General features: G+C 47.8%; 1 protein-coding gene across 3 annotated transcripts in view; it reads right to left on the bottom strand.

The window, feature by feature from the left end:
- Positions 1 to 19402, bottom strand: part of WASF2 (WASP family member 2) — a 33624-nt gene extending 14222 nt beyond the window's left edge. Inside the window, exons 1-2 of one of the 3 annotated variants that reach the window (XM_056331892.1) lie at positions 19298 to 19402; positions 2291 to 2444 (exon numbers count right to left, since the gene is read on the bottom strand). In XM_056331892.1, the coding sequence (XP_056187867.1) occupies positions 2291 to 2420 (130 nt within the window). In that variant the 5' untranslated portion in view covers positions 2421 to 2444; positions 19298 to 19402. Of the gene's footprint in view, positions 1 to 2290; positions 2445 to 2654; positions 2679 to 2748; positions 3533 to 19297 lie in introns of those variants that run through there. The other 2 variants (XM_056331893.1, XM_056331894.1) reach the window with 2 other exon arrangements.
- Between the last annotated feature and the right edge of the window lie 953 nt (positions 19403 to 20355).

Raw genomic sequence — 20355 nt, 5'->3', positions numbered from 1 at the left:
AAAAAAAAGAGAAAGTTGCAATTTGGTTTCTACTTTAATGAGAACTGAAAGTAATTTCTCTATTTCACTAGGAACTGCAACAAGTGCTAGGGAAAAAATAAAGTTTTTTGTTTGCAACACTGACATTTCAAGCATAAAATAATAGATAAACAGCACTGCATATACCAGTCTTAACACTGGAGGGAGAAGAAGGGATGCTCCATATTCCCTTGCCTGTGTCAGCACACCTGTACAGTCACCATCCAGCATGCCACATACCGTTCTGTGTTTCATGTACACTTTTAGATGGGGTAAGGCAGAGATTAATTTTTTGGTTTAGTTACTTTGACTGCAAAAGTGCAGCTTACAATCAGAATTATCTTTGTCATGCACTGGCAGGAAGACAGACAGCATGATTTAATAGGTCTTTCCATCTTTAGCTTGTGGATTCTATAAAATCACACAGAAACGCACAGTCGACTTATACAAAGTGCTACCAGCTGTGATAGTAACGAAGGGTAAACTCACTGGAATATGAAAGTTTGACAAGATTTATGTTTGCATCTTTGTAAAGAGACTGTGGTGCACTAGGCATGGCTGATTATTCACTTGACAGGGCTGTCACAGCCTACTGAACCTGCTTTACATTCCTGTAATATTCAACGTACGAGGAAGGAGCGGATTTATTTTTCAGAAGTAAGAGAGAGAAAAGGAGGAGGGGGCAGGAGTTTGGTCATTTGGGCACGAGCGTTCTGTAGCAGTTAGCCTAAATATTGCTTCATTTAAAATACTGCTGACCCTAGGGAAGCAGATAAGAGATGGTGCTCAGCATTTCCTCCCCACCCGCCTCGCTCCCCTCGCACACAGACAAGCACGCAAGTGTCAGCAAGAGCCACCTCTCCCGAGTTTCCCCTCCAGCACTCTCCTCAAGGAACCTGCCATTGGTCCAGCAGCACGCACCTCCCTCCCCACATCGCCAGCGAGGCTCCCAGGGTACCTTCCCAATAAAGAAACCAGGCTGCAGTTTGGCTTCCAGCACTTCACCCTCTCTGACGAGGTAGAAGCAGAGAAGCTTTGAATATCTGAGCTGTGCAAAGAAGGTCTAAACCTGAAGGATCCCACCACGGCTCTGTCACACTAACCCACTGTGTGCCTTTGGACTGGGATTAGCTTCCTCCGCAGCTGAGATTTGCACAGCTTTACTGCCTCCTTCCTCATCATTTCACATGCACGAGATGGATTTTACTCACACTCCACGACCATCTTGGCTATGAGACTTAACAAATGAACAACAACGGCCAGTTGAACGCGAGCAGGGAGACTGGCCTTGCCTGTGCAGTGACATTTCTACAACCCAACAGAATGTGATACCGACTGGCAGCAAACACAGGCCCAGATTTTAGCGACAGCCATGGTCTTCACTGCTGGAAAGAGACTGCACCGAAACTTTCCCTGCCACATTCACGCTATGGTGGAAGACAAGGGGCTTGCTTTGCAGAGCAAGCAGAAGTGCTTGCAAACACCACAGAGCCACTAAACAATATATTAATTTGATTTTCAAAGTCTGGCTTCAAGGGCAAAGGTGGCTAATCAGAATCCAGAGCATTTCAACAGAGTAAGGACTCATCCTGGAGAGACCACAAATAATTCTTTGTTTCTTCTACGGCATGTAAGGCCATGTTTTCCCTCCAGCCTTCACAAGGCTATCGGTCAGCCCACTGGAGAGCTGAGCTAGGCATCGCTTATAGCTCGCGCTGCCATTTGAGCCAGCGGCCCCAAACCCCCAATACTCCAGAGGCAACGCTTGGCTCAGGCTGGGGACTTTGGGTCTTGCAACGCAACAAACAGCAGGGGCAAACAGGCGGCTTCTGCATGTGCGCTTTAATTATCTTTCATTAAAAAAAAAAAAAAACAAAACTACTGACACAGTGTAGATTCAACACAGTCAAGCTCCATTTAGTAGCGCGTGCAATTACAGGCACATTCTCTGACACAAGATCCTGGCTGCTCGGAGAGCCTCCCATTTTACAAGCCTGAGTTGTGCTCCATCCTTCCATCTGCAGTTTCGCTGCAGCCTCTCACACACGCACGCACACACACATACACACACCCCCCTCCCCATTTTCTCTTAGCTAGGAAGGCAGTGGGACCAGGGATATGAAATTAGCATCAGATTTCTTTAGGAAAACATTTTAGCATTACCCAGGGAAGGCAGATGGGGGAGAAATAGGAACACGAGAGTAGAAAGGGAGCTAAATAAAGAGCACTAGCGACTCCTGAGGGCAACGCGCAGGCTCGCCATGGTACTCACTCAGGCTGCCCAGCTGTCGAATGACATTTGCCAGGGTGATGTTGGTCATGCATTCCAGCTCGCTTCGAACGCTAGGCAACGTCTGACGGCACAGGTGCCTTGGCTCAATGTTCCTCGTTACTAACGGCATGGTGGACCTGCTTCAGGCACTGTTCTGAAAGATGAAAAACAACCCAAAAAAGAAACAGGAAAGGATTACTCAACCGCAAATTCCAGGCACACCAGAGCCATGGTGTTCGTTTTTCCTGCTCTCAAATGGCTTTATTTATAAGCCTTCTTTCCCCCCTCCCCACCCTTATAAAATCGGTTCATCAGAAATAAAGACCCTGCTGTTCTACGACTTGCAGTGACAGCGAAGCCCCACCAGCTCAGGTACAGAGGCAGAGATGGAAAACTGCACATCTTCGCCCACACGCAAGGTGCTGCTGGCATTACCACAGCCGTTGTTCCCTTCCTACCCATCCGCCGCTTCTGAGCAGTCTCCTTCCTCCCGTGCTCACGCACGGCGTCTTTGGCGAGTCTTACAAGCTCTTCTTCAGAAAAATTTTAGACTTGCGATCAATAAATTAAACTGAGATTTAACTGAGTGGATGAAGACTGGAGATGTTAAAAAAAAAAAAAAAAAACCAAACCACAAACAAACCCAGAACACCCAACCAAACCCCAAAACAACCAGGCACACCAAAGCAGGTTTGGTGCCTCCCTCCCAGAGCAGCAGGCAGGGCTCTCCTGAAACAACAGGAAGCGCTTGCAGCTGACCAGGAAACTTTCTGGTGACTGTTCCTTATCCTGCAGGCTGCACCCCTCTTCCCTTGGGAAATCCCCCGGGGCCAAGGTTTACACTGGACCATTGTTTTCCTGCTACGGCAGTTTAAAGTTGAGGGAGCTCTAATCAGGATGCAGGACTGGAGTGTGCTCAGAAAGAAGTCAAGATTGATTGTACAACAGTCAGGACAAACTTCCAGTTCTTTAAAAAAAATTAATAAAATAAAATAAAAGACAAAAACATAAGTGTCCGGAAGTTATGCTTTGGACAGAAAACTCTTTTATGTGCAGGTCAGTGCCTTGAACTAACAAAAATCATCTTTGCTAACAGGCTGAAACGTTGGAAGCAACAAACGGCTCCCTCTCAGATCATCTGCCTCCAAAAGAGAGGAGGAAACCTGGGTAAACAGCTCAGAACAAGGAGCACGATACATGCCTGAAATCTTTAAGACTAAGTGAAAGCAAATACATCCCAACTTCTTGATTAATTTAGAAGGGGAAAGAATCACTTTTCTAGGTCAGCTGAGGAACAACCCAAGAGAAGCAGCCAGCTCCCATGTGATAGGCATGCTGATCTGCTTGGGCTGGGTGTAAAAATAAAACAGGAAGCTAACAGCTTGGGGAACATGGCTTCCTGTCACCAACAGCAAAAACCCAAGAACCATAAAAAATCAGCTGTTTGCTCTTGACTTTGAGCCACCCTTTGATAGTCTCTGTGGCAGCTGGCAGCTTATCTTTGAGGTCCAGGAGTCCTTCCTGGATGCTTTTCTATCAGGGTGTTAAGAGGAAGAAGTGGGCATTATCCCTCCTAATTACCTCACAACCCAGATTTTGAATTGCTAAATTTGACCCATTAAGGCAGAGGAGTTCAAGAGCAGCAGCTACCAGGCGCTGGGATATCTCCCAGACAAGCAGATGTAGGTTGCCATTTTGCAACGCCTCTACATGAGGGATTTCACATGCTGGCTCCTGTGCAAGGAAAGGGTCCCCAAAACCGCACACCTCACAGGAGAGGGGTGTGAGATCTGCATCCAAATAAATAAAAGCAGAGGCTCTCCGAGGACTGAAGCCCATGATGTTCTTCACCGTGTCCAAGCACTGCAGCAGCCATCAGTAACTGCTGGGATATTTAAAGAACAGGGTGAACTAAGGAAGGACTCTGACCTTCGCTTCCAAATACCCCGTGTTTTATCGATTACAGCCCAAGCCCTACAATCTTTTGTCAGCTTTAGCGGTTTATGCCAGACAAACTTTCCCAGCTCCCCCCAGACTGCAGTCTGCACCAACAAGCAGCTCTCATAAACAAGGCAGCATTTGCAGGCTGCCTGCATCAAGCTTCTCCCCCGTGCTTCCCCAGGGCTCAGCCCGCGAGCACGCACGGTGGGATCTGCAGGGCCAGAGTGGACAGCCCGTCCACCCAGCCCGGCTGGAAACCTTCCAAGGTGCAGGACAGACAGAAGGAAAACAGCAAGAGGAAAAATAAGCCTGTAAAGAGGGGGGGGGGTGGGTTTTGAGATGTGAGCGTGCAGCCGGGTCAGACAGGCACAGATAGTAGTAACCTCCGCAAGTACGGGGAGAACAGGGCAGAAAATGGAGTAGTGCCCCAAATACCCACAAATAAGCAAAGGCTCAGAATATGTTGTCTACATGCATCCCCACTGAAAGTGTTTGCCTGCAACGCATGTTTTGAAACTAAGAGCAAGGACTAGTGCTGAAAGTTGCTTTTTTGGGTTTTTTTTGGAAAAATAACAATGGTACAGCACACGTACAGTATGAATTTGCACCGGTGCAAGACAGCAGAGATAAGGGCTAAGAAAAGCACTCCCTTTATAGCCTAGCTCATCCTGCCAGCCACCCCCACCCTCCCAGCACAGCTTGCCACACTCCACTGCAGAATCAAGAGTTTCGCCCTTGTGATCGCTACGACAGCCCTCCTCACAAGAGTACGGCAGCACCGCTTCTTCTCAAGGCGACTGGACGGCTCTGCTGCCGCGTTCCTGCTCCTAAAACCAGTCAGGATCCAGCAAGCAGCAGTCACACCAAGAGATTAACCCCACGGAGCACTGGAGACGAGCGAGGCACAGAGGACAGGATGGGCTGTGGACAACCACCCTTCTGCTCACCCAGCAGCCTCTGGGATAAGAAGCATTTTGAAGCAAAATTTCCTTCCCTTGAGCGGAAGGGCAAAGAGCTTCAAGGTTTCAGATGTTTTTGTAGGGCGAGGCGGGCAGATAGGAAGCCTGGGACCTACAACCAGAGCCTGGTGCCAACACTAGCAAAAAGAGCAGTCACTGGCCCCAGAAGAACGTTTTTCTCCATGTCTTTGGAGGGTAGGTACAGAGGTAACAGCTAATGGGCTCCTGTAAAACCTTCATGCCTCACGAGTAGGTGGGACAAAGATTAATAGTCTGGATTGGAAACTAAGCAGTGTATTTCAAGAACAGCAGTCAGGTGGGGCAGAAAATCGAGTGTGGAGAAGGGACAAGGTACAAGAGCAGAGGCAGAAGGAGGAAGGAAAACCCTGGAGACAGCACACAGCGTACGGCTGGGGGCAGGGAAGATGCACAGTAAATGAAACAAGGAACGGACAGACCTAAAAAAGCTTTCCAGGAGGCTCTTGCTTTTATTCTTTAAGAGAGTCATTAAGAAGCCAATTGACAGCATGCTACCAAGCAAGGGCCATCCAGAACCGCTTTACTTTCAGTGGTCAGGGCATGACAGCACAGCAGTTTTCCACCCCAGCTAGCCAGACTGGTCATCAGCATTAGTCACTGTCACGTAACTACCGCAGACCATACATTATAACTAAATCCTACCATTCAGAAGCAAGTTAAATGAATTGCAAGGCCAAAAAATCCTTATCTATCAGGCAAAGATAAGTGTTTCCATTTGCTTATTAATGTTGAAGATTAAATTTGTTTCAGCAGTAGAGTTTGGGGTCTACACGCTGTTTTTAAGCAGCTGCCAGAAACACACGGCATGGGTGACCTGCCCCAATGCCACTGTAATGGGAGAGGAGATCAAGTATGTTAAAAGTAAAAGGAAACTGCCTCTTAGAAACAGAAAACTGTCTGCAACAGATTTCTAATGAATATGGAAAACAAAGAAAGGCATCCAACTGAAACACAGCGCTAGCTATGTGAGGAAAGAAGTTAAGTGATCTTTGCTGGTTGCAGAGTAACACCGGTTGGGAGAGCTGTAAGGAAATGGGCTGATGCTGAAGCTGCTCAGGTGCCAAATCCACAAACACTGCTGCATCAATTGATGTTCAAAATCCTCATCCTCCCAACTGCCGTGCTTCACACCTTCTTAAAAACAAGAAGTAAGGGCTTTTGTTACCGTAACAAATGATTTTTCTCTCCCACTTGAATCAGAACCTTCCTACCTGCTCACAGCAAGCATTTCCTCTGAAGTCTCCAAGTCACGGCTTGAATCAAAGAAGGCTCCAAGCCTTGTTATGACGGCAGTGACTAAAAGCCAAACCATCCGAAAGGCCCAGCTTCGCCCTGTAGCTCTTTCCCCCTCTCCTCCCCACAGCTGTATGCTGCCCCACCTCCAGCCGGGCATTGCCAGAATTCCTCATAATTTCCTTTCTCCCAAAATGCTTACGCACACGTTGCCGAGCCCTGGCCCGCTCCACAGCCCTGCGCCGGCCCAGAAAGAAGTTTGCTGAGCACGACAAAAGCCCTGGAAGCTGAGCTCACCACTCCTACATTCCTACCAATCTTCCAGCCACAACTGGCAACTCATTTCCAGGATTCACCGGGCTTTTGCTCCCCATCACCCTTCCTATCAACTCCTGGGCATTCCCACCACGGACACAGTGGTCTCTGACACCTTGTACTCCTCCAAGAAAGCAGGATCCCCGTGTAGTGCTGCTTTGCACGGCTGCCGATCTGACACGCAGCTCCCTCCGCAATAAGCTCTCGCCCCCAATGGCTTGCTCACCAGTTTTTAAGTGGATTCTGACTTCAGTAATTATTTCTGTAAATACTCGTGGGGCACTGGGGAACAAGCGTGGTGCAACACAGGCTCGTAAAGGGGAGGAAAAAAAACTCCAACCAATTCCAAAACTGTGACTTGCAATTTTTGCCTTTCCAAATCCCAGCACTTCAAGCAAAGCACGAGGTAAATTCTAGTGGGAGGTGTCCCTGCCCATGGCAGGGGGTGGAACTAGATGATCCTTAAGGTCCCTTCCAACCCAAACCATTCTAGGATTCTATGACATTCAAGATAAGTGCACTGCTCTAAGATTTCTTATCAGCAAGTCATTGACCGCTCTCCCCATGAGCTCTGCTGTAGCAGATCACTCAGGAATCCCAGTTCTGGATTAGAATCAAGTACAATTGGTTTGTTTCAAACAAGAACTGCCAGTCTATAACCCCCTTGCACAAAGCTGCATCTTATTGACTATTTTTAATAAATAGGGCTGGCACAGTAGAATTGGACAATTGTTACGAACAATAAAGGAGACAGACTTTGATTACAAGTATTGAGAAGCAATACAGGGACATTTTGGGATTGAGTATTTGCTTTCCAACACGAGTTCTTTCAACTGAAAACAGCAACTCAGAGCAAATACTCCTTAACAAGCAGTTTGGAGCAGAGCAGAAAACAGCACTGCACAGCAAGAGAGGAACCAGCCTATTCATTTTTTTATTTTTTTTTTTGTACAGCAGGCAGATCGCACAGTCAACACGGTGGTGCAGAGGAGAAGGCAGGCAGGACTACAAGGTGAGATGTGTGTATGCAACGCACACAAAGAGCTGTAAATAACAGGTGAGTTGGAGGGAGAGATCTGGCAAGGTTCTCCTCCCTGGTATTTGACCAGCTAGCATAGCATTACTGGGAGTCACCTGGGTAATTCCCCACTCAATGTGACACACAACCTCTTAGATCAGGGACCATCTGCAAATAAATCTGGACCCCAGCAGAGATATCATCTGTCATAGTGTCTGGTGTAGCACAAAGCACCTAAGGAGGACAGAGCACATTTTTGGGGAAGGGGAGGGAAATTAGGCTTGATTTGCAAGTACATCAGGGTGACCAATCACCCTGCCCTCAGCAGGGCTCACAAAAATCCTCTGCCTGGACACAAACAAGCAGCATAGTCAAGGAGACCAAGCCTTCAGCTAAGCGCCTTGGAGAGCAGCCTTTAGGAGTACCCATCGGGGGATTAGACACACCAGCAGGTTTGGGAATGAGGGAGAAAGGAGATAATCAGATCTGAAATTCCCATCAGTATGAAATAAGACTTAACTCAGTAGCTTGCCAACGCAGACTGACTGTTCTTTCTAATGTCTGTGACAACTCTGCTTCAAATTTCAAGCTTCTCTCAGCAGTAACTACTCCCCCATGTAGCTGTAATGGCCAGAAAGAGACTGGCTTTTATGTAACCCCAAAAGACTAGCAGAAAGGGAAGCAGCAGACACACACACACACACACAGAACTGAGGGGGGGGTGGAAAAATTCAGCAGAAGGCTCTGCTGAGTGCTCAGGGCTATATCCAAGCTCACAATGCAGCCACAGAGAAGTGGGATGCAGCAATCAGAAATGCTACAGTTCCATGCTCAGAGAGAGACCTAGCAATCAGTGCGGCATCCGAGCAATAGGGAGTAAAATTATAGAGCAAACTGCCATGTGATGCCACAAACTACTCCATCCCGCCAGCTGTAACAAGTATTCATTCCCAAAAACGCGTCACAGGCTCATCTGTCATTAACAGCCCAGCCTGCCAGCAGCTGAGCAGGAGTCAGCAGTGAAGGGCAGCTGCAGGGCTGCTTCCTTTCACAGTGGTCTATTCTCCCCAAAAGCCACGGTAGAGATGCACGGGTAAAACACCTCCAAGCGCCAGGGAAAACGTTGCCCACCATCTCTTACCAGCCGCTCAGACTGAAAGCGCAGGCTGTGTTTTCACCCACCATCGCACAAAAGCTTTGCTGAAGCAGGACCTACAGAAAACACAGGGCCTTCAGGAGAACACAGCTAGCCGATAGCACAAATACGCACACGACCCCTCTGTATGTTAATAATCCAGTTCAATCACCAACTCGAGAGAACTTTGCAGATACGATCTGCCAGCGTTACGAAAGAAGTGTTTCGGCAATAGCGTGGGGCAAGAGCGGTGCCGCACATTTCCACAGTGATGCTCTGGCACTAGGAAACATCAGCCATGATCTTGCAGAATAACGAAGCATTGTACCTTGCACTGTGGAGTCCTTGAGACAACAAACATCCAGCCCGCTCAGTTCCCAGAGTAAAAATCCTCTTCCCCCCCACCCCCTTCCCCCCATTCCCCCCTCCCTCCTCTAGTCTGCTGGTTCTGAAAAATGCAAAAGAGGCTCAGAAAGCCATTTTCTGTGTTTTTTGTCTGGCTCATACATTATCATCATCATTTACTGCCCTCAAGGGGATTGCACAGGTGTGACTGAAAATTTGGCTCTTCCTTTTAAACTTTTGTTATCAGCTTTAGTGAAGATGATCTTGCTGGAATAAATGCCAGCCTGCTCTCCTGGAGAGGGACTCGCTCGAAGCTGCTGGCAGAAATCAAGCTGGGGGTGGAAGGATGGGGGTGTCACTAATGGAGAACATACAGATCCTCCTAGCTTCTGCTGGCGTGCAAATACAGCCAGCAGTTTGACCTAGACTTCTTGGCTTTTCCTACTCCTAAAAAAACCACACCACTGCCCTAATTAATGTTTCCATTCATTTAGCTGAAAAACAAGTTAAACAAAGAGGGTCACCTGGTGTTCCTATCAATACCTGACTAGGATACAGGCAGAACAAATGCATTTAAATAAAACTCTAGAAGAGATGTGACAAGAGAAAGGCAGTTTAGCTCAATTAAAGAGAGCTGTCACAGGGATTTGATTCTCAGAATACAGAACTATTGATTAAACAGGAATTAAAGCTCCGGAACAGAAAGGTTTCAAGGTCTTTGCCGTGAGGATATACATCAGGAGAGAGGCAGGGCTCCTTCAGCACCAGAAAAGCTCTGGCTTTGCTGCTTCCTAGGAAACAGGAGCAGTAAAGGGAGCAGAATGCTTTCTGTTAAACCTATGAATAATTTTGGCAAGGATGCAAGGTCAGTGACAACACAGAGCAGCATTGCAAGCTTCAATCAACAGGTAGCTTTGGTGTACTTGGGTACAGAAACCCCACTACAGGTTCTCAAACATTTTTGGAGTATGTGGGGAGGGGCCTGGGCAGCGGGCAGGTTTCAGTCCATCAGCAGGAGGTCTGACAACACCTGGTCTGAGCCCAAACCACTGTCCAAAGCCAACAAGACCAAAGGAATCCGTCTCAACCTGTCCCAGGAAACAAGTCCCCCAACCAGTAACAACCACCAGGGTCAGCAGCCACAGCAACCCCAGCAAGAGATGTCTACTAGAACAGGATTGCCACTCTGCCCCAAAAACCAGTCCCTAAAGGTCAAGGCTGAGGAGCTTTCATTGGCAAAGTCATCCATTTGTTTCTGTCCCAACCCAGGCAAAAGCAGCTCTGGACAAAAACCACCAGATCTCATTTTCCAAGCCTTGAAGTCTGTAACAGCACTGAATTCACTTCAAAAGGTCTTGACTAGAAAAGATGCAATTTAGGTGGCAACACAAGCGGCACCATTCCCACCAGCTTCATTTGGAGGTGCTGCAGGTACCCAAGCCTCATGCTGTCGCTGCAGGATGCCTGCGCAGAACCACGGGCCAACTTCTGCAAATGGTGCACGGCTGCTAAAGCAAACACCGCTGAATCGCTCATTCCCAGGCTGAATTACTGCTAATGAGGATAGCATGTTTTCTTCCTCTCCTTCACACCAGCCTCCTCCAGCAAGAGGAAAGGCTTGTGCCTGTTAGCACTAACAAAGCGCTCGGTGCAAAGCACAGCTCTCACAATACATCAGCACATTTTCATTCTAGGGCAGCGCTCAGTAATTAATACGGAAAGAGAGGGTGTGGTTTTTTTTTTCCTAAATGACTTATTCCTGAAGTCTGAACATATTTTAACCTTCCTTTTCAGCAGATAAACTCTGTCTCATTTGCAGCTAAGCTCAGCCTCCTCTCCTTTAACACACACTATTTTGATTAATGAAAGAGTAGGAACAAACCAGTTCCAAGTGTTTTCTATACAGCTCAACTGCTCTTTCAGTTTCAACTCACGCCTAGATAATTATATCACAGCTCTGAGTGCCCCCACCCTTCTGCTGCACTTGGGGAATACTGGAAAGATAAGTCTTTTCTTAATTATTAAATGTAAATAGCTCATTAAATATAATCCAATTACTTTAATTGTAAGAAAAAGGAAGTAATTACAATATGTACATGTATTCTTGCCTGAACAGTTTTAATATCTTAAATGAATCTTTGCAGCATTAATATTTTAAGTTAACCTTTGACATGAAGGGAAAAAAAAAAAAAAAAAGACACTGACTCCCTGATATTTTCCAGAAGTGTTATATCTGCTGGGATTTCCATCACAAAAAAACAAGAGAACAGCCTTGAGCACCTAAATTAAAATGGTTTATGAACAGCGTCTTAATGAAGTCAAAATAACACATGGGTTTTCTATTGTGGAGAGTTAAAAAAAAAAATACATACGATGCCACATTAAAACCATGAATATACTTTCTGGATCTCAGGAGTCAAGTGAGATGGGTACCACTATGAACTCAGAACAGGCAGCCCTCCACCCCACCAGTACCAAAAGCCACCACGTGTCTGGGGTTTTCCAGGCAGTTCTCCTTCCCCACGCCTACGGTCTGTCCTGCCCGAGGGTGGGAAGACCCAGCAGGGCTAGGGAAAAAGGGATCTGCCCCAGAGCTGGGATTACCAGTGGTTCTGTAGAGGTGCCCAGCAAGGCAACTCCACAGCAACACCAAATCTGGCTTTTGTGCGTGCAACGTACGGGCACGGCACATGATCCCAGGTTGCCATTTGGAATTTTCAGGCAGAGCTGCAGGAAGCTGCAAGTAGCAGTCTTCTGGTTTTGCTCAACAGCATGACAATCCTCGGACTCACTTTCTCCATCCACGCAGCCAGTGGGACTGGACAACCTTCCAGGCAGACTTCAGCAAAGCCCTAGTGTTTCAATCAGCCCCCCTGGTCTGACAGAGCAGCATCAAATTTCAGCTTGGACTTGGTGACAAATGCCTATGTAATCTCCTTGGGACAGTCAGAAAAATATTCTTTTTAAGCTGTAGTTGTTTCCATTTTGCATGTTCTGAGCCCAGCAGTGATCTCACCTTATGTAATCTGCAGTGCAAACTCCAGGCTATGGAGCATCCAAAACTATTTCAGAGTGTTTGAAACGATCAGTTCAATGAAGTGATGTTTTTGGGAGAAGAGAGATTAGACCGTATTAGGGATGCTAAGGATGCAAGTCTTTCTATCAAAGCTCACCACAAGGTCTATAATAAGCTGCTTTATGGAAACCTCTCATGTGAAGCCAGACCCTAGATGTAACCTCCTTGATACAATATTGTATTCTCAATAGCAACCAAAAAGGCTATTTTGTATAAGTTAATTAGACGCTTTTTTAATTTAGCCTCCAAAAGGGAAGCGGCCAGTTACTTCATGCTGCCCTAGACAGAAGGTAAAGGTTTTTCACAAGCTGTGTTTATAGCTATATGCCTTCCTCCAGCAAAGGATCAGCTCAGCAGCTGTTGGTATTGAAAGAACAGGATCTGGGTGTGTGCAGAGTTCTCTCTCTCTCACTTTTTTTTTTTTTTTTGCAGCTGCAAGGCCGAAACCATAAGAGTGTGTGCTTTTTCTTACGGTGCACAAAAGCAGGGTGTCTGAAAGGGAACTCGCTTCCGCTCTGGCAAGCACTCAACAAACTATTTGCTGGGCTAAGGGGTGGTCGGGGAACTTTCACCCATCCATTCAGCCAGGGCCGCTATTCCCCCTCCCTCCCAATTAAATCCCATTTTTTACACTCCATGCATGAACCGCAGCTACACCAATACATCAGATATTGTGGCTGATAGCCTCCTCTGAATGCCACTTAAAGCCCTCCAGTGCGGAGCTGCCTGAAAGCAAAGCATCATTCATTCTTTGAGCAACAGAAAAAGACTTTTGCTATACAGACTTGAAGTAAGACTCTAAGAAGTAGGAAAAGGGCATCCAGTGAAAAGAGGAAATGAGAAATTAAAACCACATTCAATCTTATTAGTGGTAATACAATAGGTCAACAAAGTACTTCACAAAACTCCACAGCATGTGAACAACTTATGCAGAACTCACTCCTACGCGATCAGTGACACCAGTCCGTCTGGCTCTTACGGAAAAAAAGCAAAGACTGTCAGCAGCTATTTTAAATAGCCCGGCTGGGAGGGGAGATGGCTTGGAGACACCACCTCCATGCCTTGCTGGAGAGTACACTTCCGAGATGAGAATGGGAGGAATAGCCCCCCCCTCCTCCTTTTCCATCTGAAACATTTTCTCTCTCTAGGGATTTCCAGCATCTTATAAGCGAAGCCTCTTTGAAGTGCCGCAAAGTGGCATTGCTCATCATTTCAGTAATGATAGTAAATAAGCTCCCAGTATTTTGTTGATCCTCTTCCTTCTGCTTTACAAACAAAAGGTCAGAGTCATTAGCCCAGTTTTATGAGCAGGGAGAAATGGAGGCTCAGAAGAGGCAGGTTGCTCTGCAACATCATCGGAAACATCAGCGAACAAGCAAGACAAGAAACCCTAAGCCACAGGACTTCAGAATAGCCATGCTAGGTCATCCAGCCTCCAGATAAATCAACATCCTCTGCCCATTGGTGGCCAGGTATCAGATGTGTAAAGAAAAAGACCATGAGAACAAGGCAAGCACAGGGCAACAGTTCTCTCTGCTGTCCTTTTTCACACCACAGCATCCCACCATACCTTAAGACCACACGGAAACAAACACTACCTTTTGTTGTCCTTCATGGATTTCACTTCCATCAACTGGTCTCATCAGCTTCTGAACTCATCTAAACAGTCGGCACCCATGAAATCCCAGGGCAGTAACTCCCGCACCTATCATATGCTAGGTGAAAAGACGCTTCCTTTTATGCCCTCCACTTTACAATTAGGAGACTTTAATCTCAAAGCTATGTGTGCCTTCACTTCATAAAGGAGTTGTTCAAACAAATGCATCGCCACTCTCATTAAACACGCACCTTCTGAGAAGAAGGTTATCAGGCTGCATCATCAGACAACATAAGAGAAGCTCTCGATGCTTATTGAGCACTTTCAGCAGCAACCAAAATAATAAAGTCATGGTTTAGGTTTGATTGACAGCAGCAGTAAGAATAAATTATTTTTAGCGGACAACTCTTTGCATGTTGTCCATGCCATTCTCGACTGTGCCCCACTTCCAACAGTAGAATCAATACCTCCAAGTCAACAGGTCACCAGTGATCTCAGAGTAGCTCCTCTGAAGCGGCAGCACAGCAACAGCCTCCCATGCAGAAACTTAAGCCCTCAAGAACAAATGCTAAATGCTGCTGCTTCACAGGCATCTCCCTTCTTCCTCTCTTGGCACCACAGCATCCTTTAAACCACCACCTCTCCCCAAAACAGGGCTGGGATACTGCTCTGGAAGAGGAGATGACACAGAAGGCACAGAAGGAACAGAGCAGGTCACCAGCAACCCCATTTGTGGGAGACAGAATTGAGATTCTTGGTCCTTTTTCTTCCTCAAAGCCCCTGGCAGATGCATACTTGAGATATGCCTACGCTCCACCACTTCTCCAGTAGCAATATAATACCAGAAAGCTTTACTGCTATTTCAAGAATTAGGGTAGGATCTACAGGAACTATTTCCCAGGCCCATTACTGCAGCAAAGGCGAGCTCAGGATGGAGAATGTGATTAATGCCTTGCACTGCCGCTGCGCTGCTTGCTCAACAAAATAACGTGGAAGTCCACGTTTCAGTTCTTCTGGGAGGGGACCTCCCCCCTACTGCCTCCCAGGCAGGGAAAGAAAAAATCCTGCAGACCTTCAGATGGAAAACCAAGTCTTATATAAATCAGAATCAGGCCTGAGTCTGATAAACTTCTGTAGAAGCTCCTCTTAGCAAGCACGCCCTTTGCAGGGAAGCCTGATCAGCAGCACCGGTAGCCTCCCCTCCTCAAAAAGAAAACACACGGTCTTTTTATTACACAGAGTTGCAAAAATACAAAGGAAGTAAATGTCACCAGGGTGGTTCTGTTCTGAGCAGTCATTTGCTTATTACCCAGAAGCCACTTCCACACGCCTTTTTTTAAATCCAGTGTTTATAAATACCTAAAATATTTAAATAAATGTTAATCTACGGTAACTAAGGGCCTGATCTCACAAATATTTATCCTTGCACAGTGAGACTAAATACACAATTTCTTACTACAGATCCCATTAGAAGCAAGAGTGCTGCCGAAAACAGTAACGCACCATAAGACAGCCTGGGAAAATAGTTGCATTTTGCTTTCCTAGGCTTCTGCACAGTGAAAGTTGTCACTTTTGGCTTGCCTCCTGTGCTTTTTGCACAGCATTACTTGAGAAACTACATAAAGGAGCAAGCCCAGCACTAAGCCATCAGACAGGGGCCTATTCTGGCTATTTTAACCCTCGGAAGGAGCTTTTGGCAGTGCGTGGTTTTGCCAGGTGCTGGCATCCCTTTCCGTATGGGGACAGCGGGAATTTTATACATCACACATGCAAACACAATTGCTATTCAGTCCTTTTCCTGGTTTGTGACTGACCTGTGCAGCACATGCTGCAACATATACTGCTCACCTGGATGACCCAGGGAGAGCTAAGTACTGTCATCAAACCTAGCAGAGGCCAAACAGAAACCTTACATTTAAAGTTATTAAATATTTGAGTCCAGAAAGCCCAAAAGATAGTTTTATCTGGAAGGATTAAAGCAGAGTCTTACACTTGTTGAAATCTTCCTTATTACAGTCAGTCAAAGAAAACTAACCTGATTTTGTGGAAATACTAATCCTAAGAACCTTCTCTATTCACCACAAAAAATAAAAAAAACCAGGAGATGGATTTACTGCTGTAACTATATGCATATGAGGCAATCACTGAAATTTTAACCCCTCCACCCACACCAGACGATTATCTAACCTTTGTGAATGAAATCAACTTTTCCTAGACCAGCCCTGAAGAATGAGATACATTCAAAGCATGCTGAGAAACTGGGTTGGTAGTTATCATAAAGGTTGTATTCTTTTTAATGAATCACTGCTCACAAATATCTTCTGAGCTGTAACTTAAAAATACACCATTTCTGTTCGGTGTGTCACATTATTCATAGGGAAACCAGTTTTATACTCTGCTTAAAAGAACTTTACTATTAACTCATTACTTCAGACTCCAGCAGTGTTATCTCTGAAGACACAAGGGCTGCAGTTCCAGCCTCTACCCTTCTTCAGCAAGCCACTCGCTTCAGAGCACATTTCAAACAGGACTTCTACAAAATAAAGTAGCCAGAAACACACGTTATTTCCTTCTTTATTTCCTGCAGCGTCAACCTGCACCCTCCTGCCCACCCCCAGCATAGTTTTGTTAAAACCAGCGTTTGAAAGATTTGTTAGGACTGTAGACCCGACAGAAACTAAAGTAAGAAACGGGGCGTGAGCCCGCAGGCTGAGATCAGGCAGCGGCATTGCTCTGCTGCGCTGCTGATTTTTTGCAGGGCTGGGGACAGGGGTGCGGGAACAGTGAAATGGAGCAGGGGTCTTGCTAACAGCATCATGCAGCGGCTTGGAAAAACCTGATCAGCAGCAGACAGCTTGGAAAGGTTTTATCTTCACAGCTGTGAAGGAGAAGGAGCCCGACCGGCATGAGCCATCAGAAGGTTAGGGTTGGGTTGTTTTTTTTTTAAATAAATAAAATGGAATTTGGGGCATTTACTTTTTGGACTTATTACCAGACAGATAAAAGACATCACATTTCTTTTTAAAAGCAGTAAAAATATGCAGTTTAGGGAAAAGTTTATATTCAGTTCACCCCTGGAAGTTTATCCTCTTACAACCCATACTTATAAAGTACAGCAAGGCTTCACCTTGTCTCAGCTGGGCTGCACAGGGAGCTGGTAAACCTGCTCCTCACCCCAAAGAGAGCAAGGCTTTTACCCAAGCAGAAACTGATGCTTTGGAAGATGGAAGTTCTGGGTTTGATCCCTACTGTCACCAACCCACCCAGGAACCATACTGACAACTGCAGCTTGACCAAAGATCAGCCTCAGGTGGGGGTTTAAAGCTTGGGTCAAGCTCTCTCTGTCAAACTTCATGTTTTCAAGGACAATCCTTCCAAAAAAAAAAAGAAAACCCAACAAAAAACCCAAAAATGCACAGAACTGGAATGCCTGGGCTGCTCCACCCCACTTCCTGGATAAAGCTTGTCCTTGGCTGTGAATGCAAGTGGATTTTCAAAGCCACTCTTATCAACATGCTGTGTTTTCAGTGGATAGATGTTAGCTTTGGTTTGTTTTTAACCAAGTTTTGGATTATACTCTGTATCGGTTTCTATGACAAAAACCCACTCAAGGTCAATAAGGGGCAAATCGGAATGAAAAGTGTCGCAACGCAGCATTTTAAATTCCTGCAGCATTTAGTAGCAACTGATTCTGCAGATGTTTAAAATGGGTGGAAAATATAACTATTCCCCTTCTTCGTGTGACCAAGCATACAGACTTCGGTACTTCCCATAAAGTAACACTCTGCATCAGCTTTGTCACAGGGAAGCACACACACACACAGAGCTGACTTCCCACATCTTTTGCTTTCAGCTTTTCCATCTCACAAATCTTTGGAAAGGACACACAAGCTTGAGGTTTAGAGGGCTCAATCAATTATGACCCTGTCTACAGGCAGTGTACTGTACTTAAGAGTTTTTTTATCACTATAATTTCATGCCCACCAGCATCTGCAGTGCTGAAAGACAGACTTTCAGTATTTTCTAGCATCTTATTGAATAGGCCTACTCCTGGCATTAACACACCACGCAGTCCCACCAGTGGCTTGATCTATGTAGAGATGCCCAATTCTGTTGTTGCTACTAATGAAAGTAAAACAATAATACCAAATGTGAAACTTTTGACAGAAAAAAAAAAATCGTACCACAGGAAGGTCCTTCAGGTCAAATAACAGCTAACAGGGAAGAGCTGCTATCTCTTACCTTTCTCCGAAGGACACAGGTTATTTGTATCCCAAAGGAGTGACCCCAACACAAACCTAAATGCATTCCCTAACAACTTATTTCTTCTCTGGAAGAAATATGGTCTGAGATCACCTGGAGGTCAATGCATTTGACCTGACCATATCTCATTACACCCTCCAAAGCTTGTTTTCAGAGCACACCTAGAGATTTAATAACGGGTAAAACATCTTCCAAAGCATGCTACAGCATCCACACAACCTTCCCCCAAGTAGTTTTCGATTTTACGTGCTCGGGTGGCTACTTACTAGTCAAGGGGCTTACACCCACCTCTAAAGTACACGCAGACATACTGAAGGGTGCACCCACTTGTGGGGCAGGAAGACAGCCCAGAGGGAGAAGCTGCTTTTGCAGCAACACTCCACAAGCACAAACACCAGAACTTGTACCAAGGAGGGAACCAGCTCAGAGCCAGCCAGACTTTGTACGCTGACACGCACACGCTTTCACAAGCACTGATGTCAAACCCAGGCAGTAAAGGCTGCAACCAGCCCGGAAAGGGAGGGACCCCCCACCCCCCAGCACAGCACCACTGCTGCCCCCTTAGAGGGGACCCTGCAGCACCCCCCTTCTCCCCAACTTCCCCAAGCCATTCCCCGCTGACTCAGCCCTCCGTAACGGCCCCAGGACAGCGGACACCGGCGAGGCCTCGGGAAAGCCCGGGAGCCCGGCATTTCCTTACCCCGGCCCGGGCCTCTGCCCACCCCCGGGGCAGGCCAGCCCATCCCCTTGCCCCAGCCCCTCCGGCCAGCCCGGCCCAGGCACACACCCTGCACTGAGCCCTGGCCCCCGGGAGGGGCTGGGCAAGTGTCAGCCCGGGGACGAAGCCATTTCCTTGTCCCCGTCCCCAGGCCGGACCCAGGCCCGCCCCAAGCCTCCCGGCCCGGGGCACCGGGGCCCGCACCAGGCGGGCACTCACTATGTGGCAGGAAACAGTGACAGGCTCAGCCCCATAGCTCACTATCTGGCAAGGGCCTAGCGGCCCACCCCAGCGCCTCCCCCTCTCTTCCCCAGGAAGAGGCGGCCTGGGAGGCCCGGGGAGCATCCGCTCGCCCCTCGCGCACTCACCTCTCTCCGCGGCTGTCCCCTCCGTCCCCCTCAGCTCGTTACCACCAGGGCGGGCCAGCCCGGCCGTCCGCCATTCCACAGCTCCCCCTCCCTGCCCTGATTGAGTCTCGCCCCGCCTCCTCCCGGCCGCCGGTCCGCTCCGCCATTGGCTAGCTAGTCAGAGACGTTGCCGCGCTATTGGTTATCCCTAGCTGTCTATCAAACCCGCCCTACGCCACTTGCGTACGAAACTGGCGCAGGAGAAGAACCCCACCCAAGCCGGCCGCGCAAAGAGAGTAAACAGGGAGGAACGTATCATTAGGGGAGATAGACGGGGGGAACCCGGGACAGTTTTGGAACTGATTCCAGAGGAACTGGGGAGAAACACGACACCAAGCACAGCCAAAACGTTTTAAAAATATCTGTCTGAGTCTTTGACGGCCAGAGCTCGATATTCTGCCAGGTGGTTTTAGAGGAAAGGCGTCTGTGTCTCCCCTGCTTCCCCCCTCGGCGAGCTCGCCTTTGGTGTTTCCTTTCACCTCTATGGTCTCACGCCCTGCGAGGAAAGTTCCACCTGGGGGAGTGGGGGTGTCACTCCTGGGCGGGGCGGGGGGCGCGGCCATGGGGCAGGGGTGGGGTGAGGGGACACGGCTGGGGGGCTTTGGGGAAGAGGTGGGAGGTGGCAGTGGGGCGCGGGGGTTGCAGTGACAGTGCGAGTGTTGGGCCGAGCGGGACCGGGGCCTGGCAGCTGCCTGTCCTGCTGCAAACCTGAAGGGCCCCCACCCGCCTCCAGCCCCCAGGCCAAGGGTGGGGGTCCCCAGCTCCTCATCCACCTCCAGCCCTGACCAAGGGTGGGGGTCGCTGCCATGGGGACAGCCAGCTGCCCTTCTCGCTGGCCATGCAGGGACGATGGCCGCTGGAAGCAGCTGGGTGACACTGATTTTGGCTCCTACCTGGGTTCCTCCCCATGGCCTGACAGGGCAGGGAGTCAAGTCACGGGTTAAACAAGCCTGGCTTAAGGAACGGGGCTGGCAGCGTGTGTATGGGGGGACACGACACACGGGGACGGGTCCCACTGA

This window comes from Falco biarmicus, chromosome 3, assembly GCF_023638135.1.
Source record: "Falco biarmicus isolate bFalBia1 chromosome 3, bFalBia1.pri, whole genome shotgun sequence".
NCBI lineage: Eukaryota > Metazoa > Chordata > Aves > Falconiformes > Falconidae > Falco > Falco biarmicus.
This window is presented reverse-complemented; position numbering and strand designations above follow the sequence as displayed.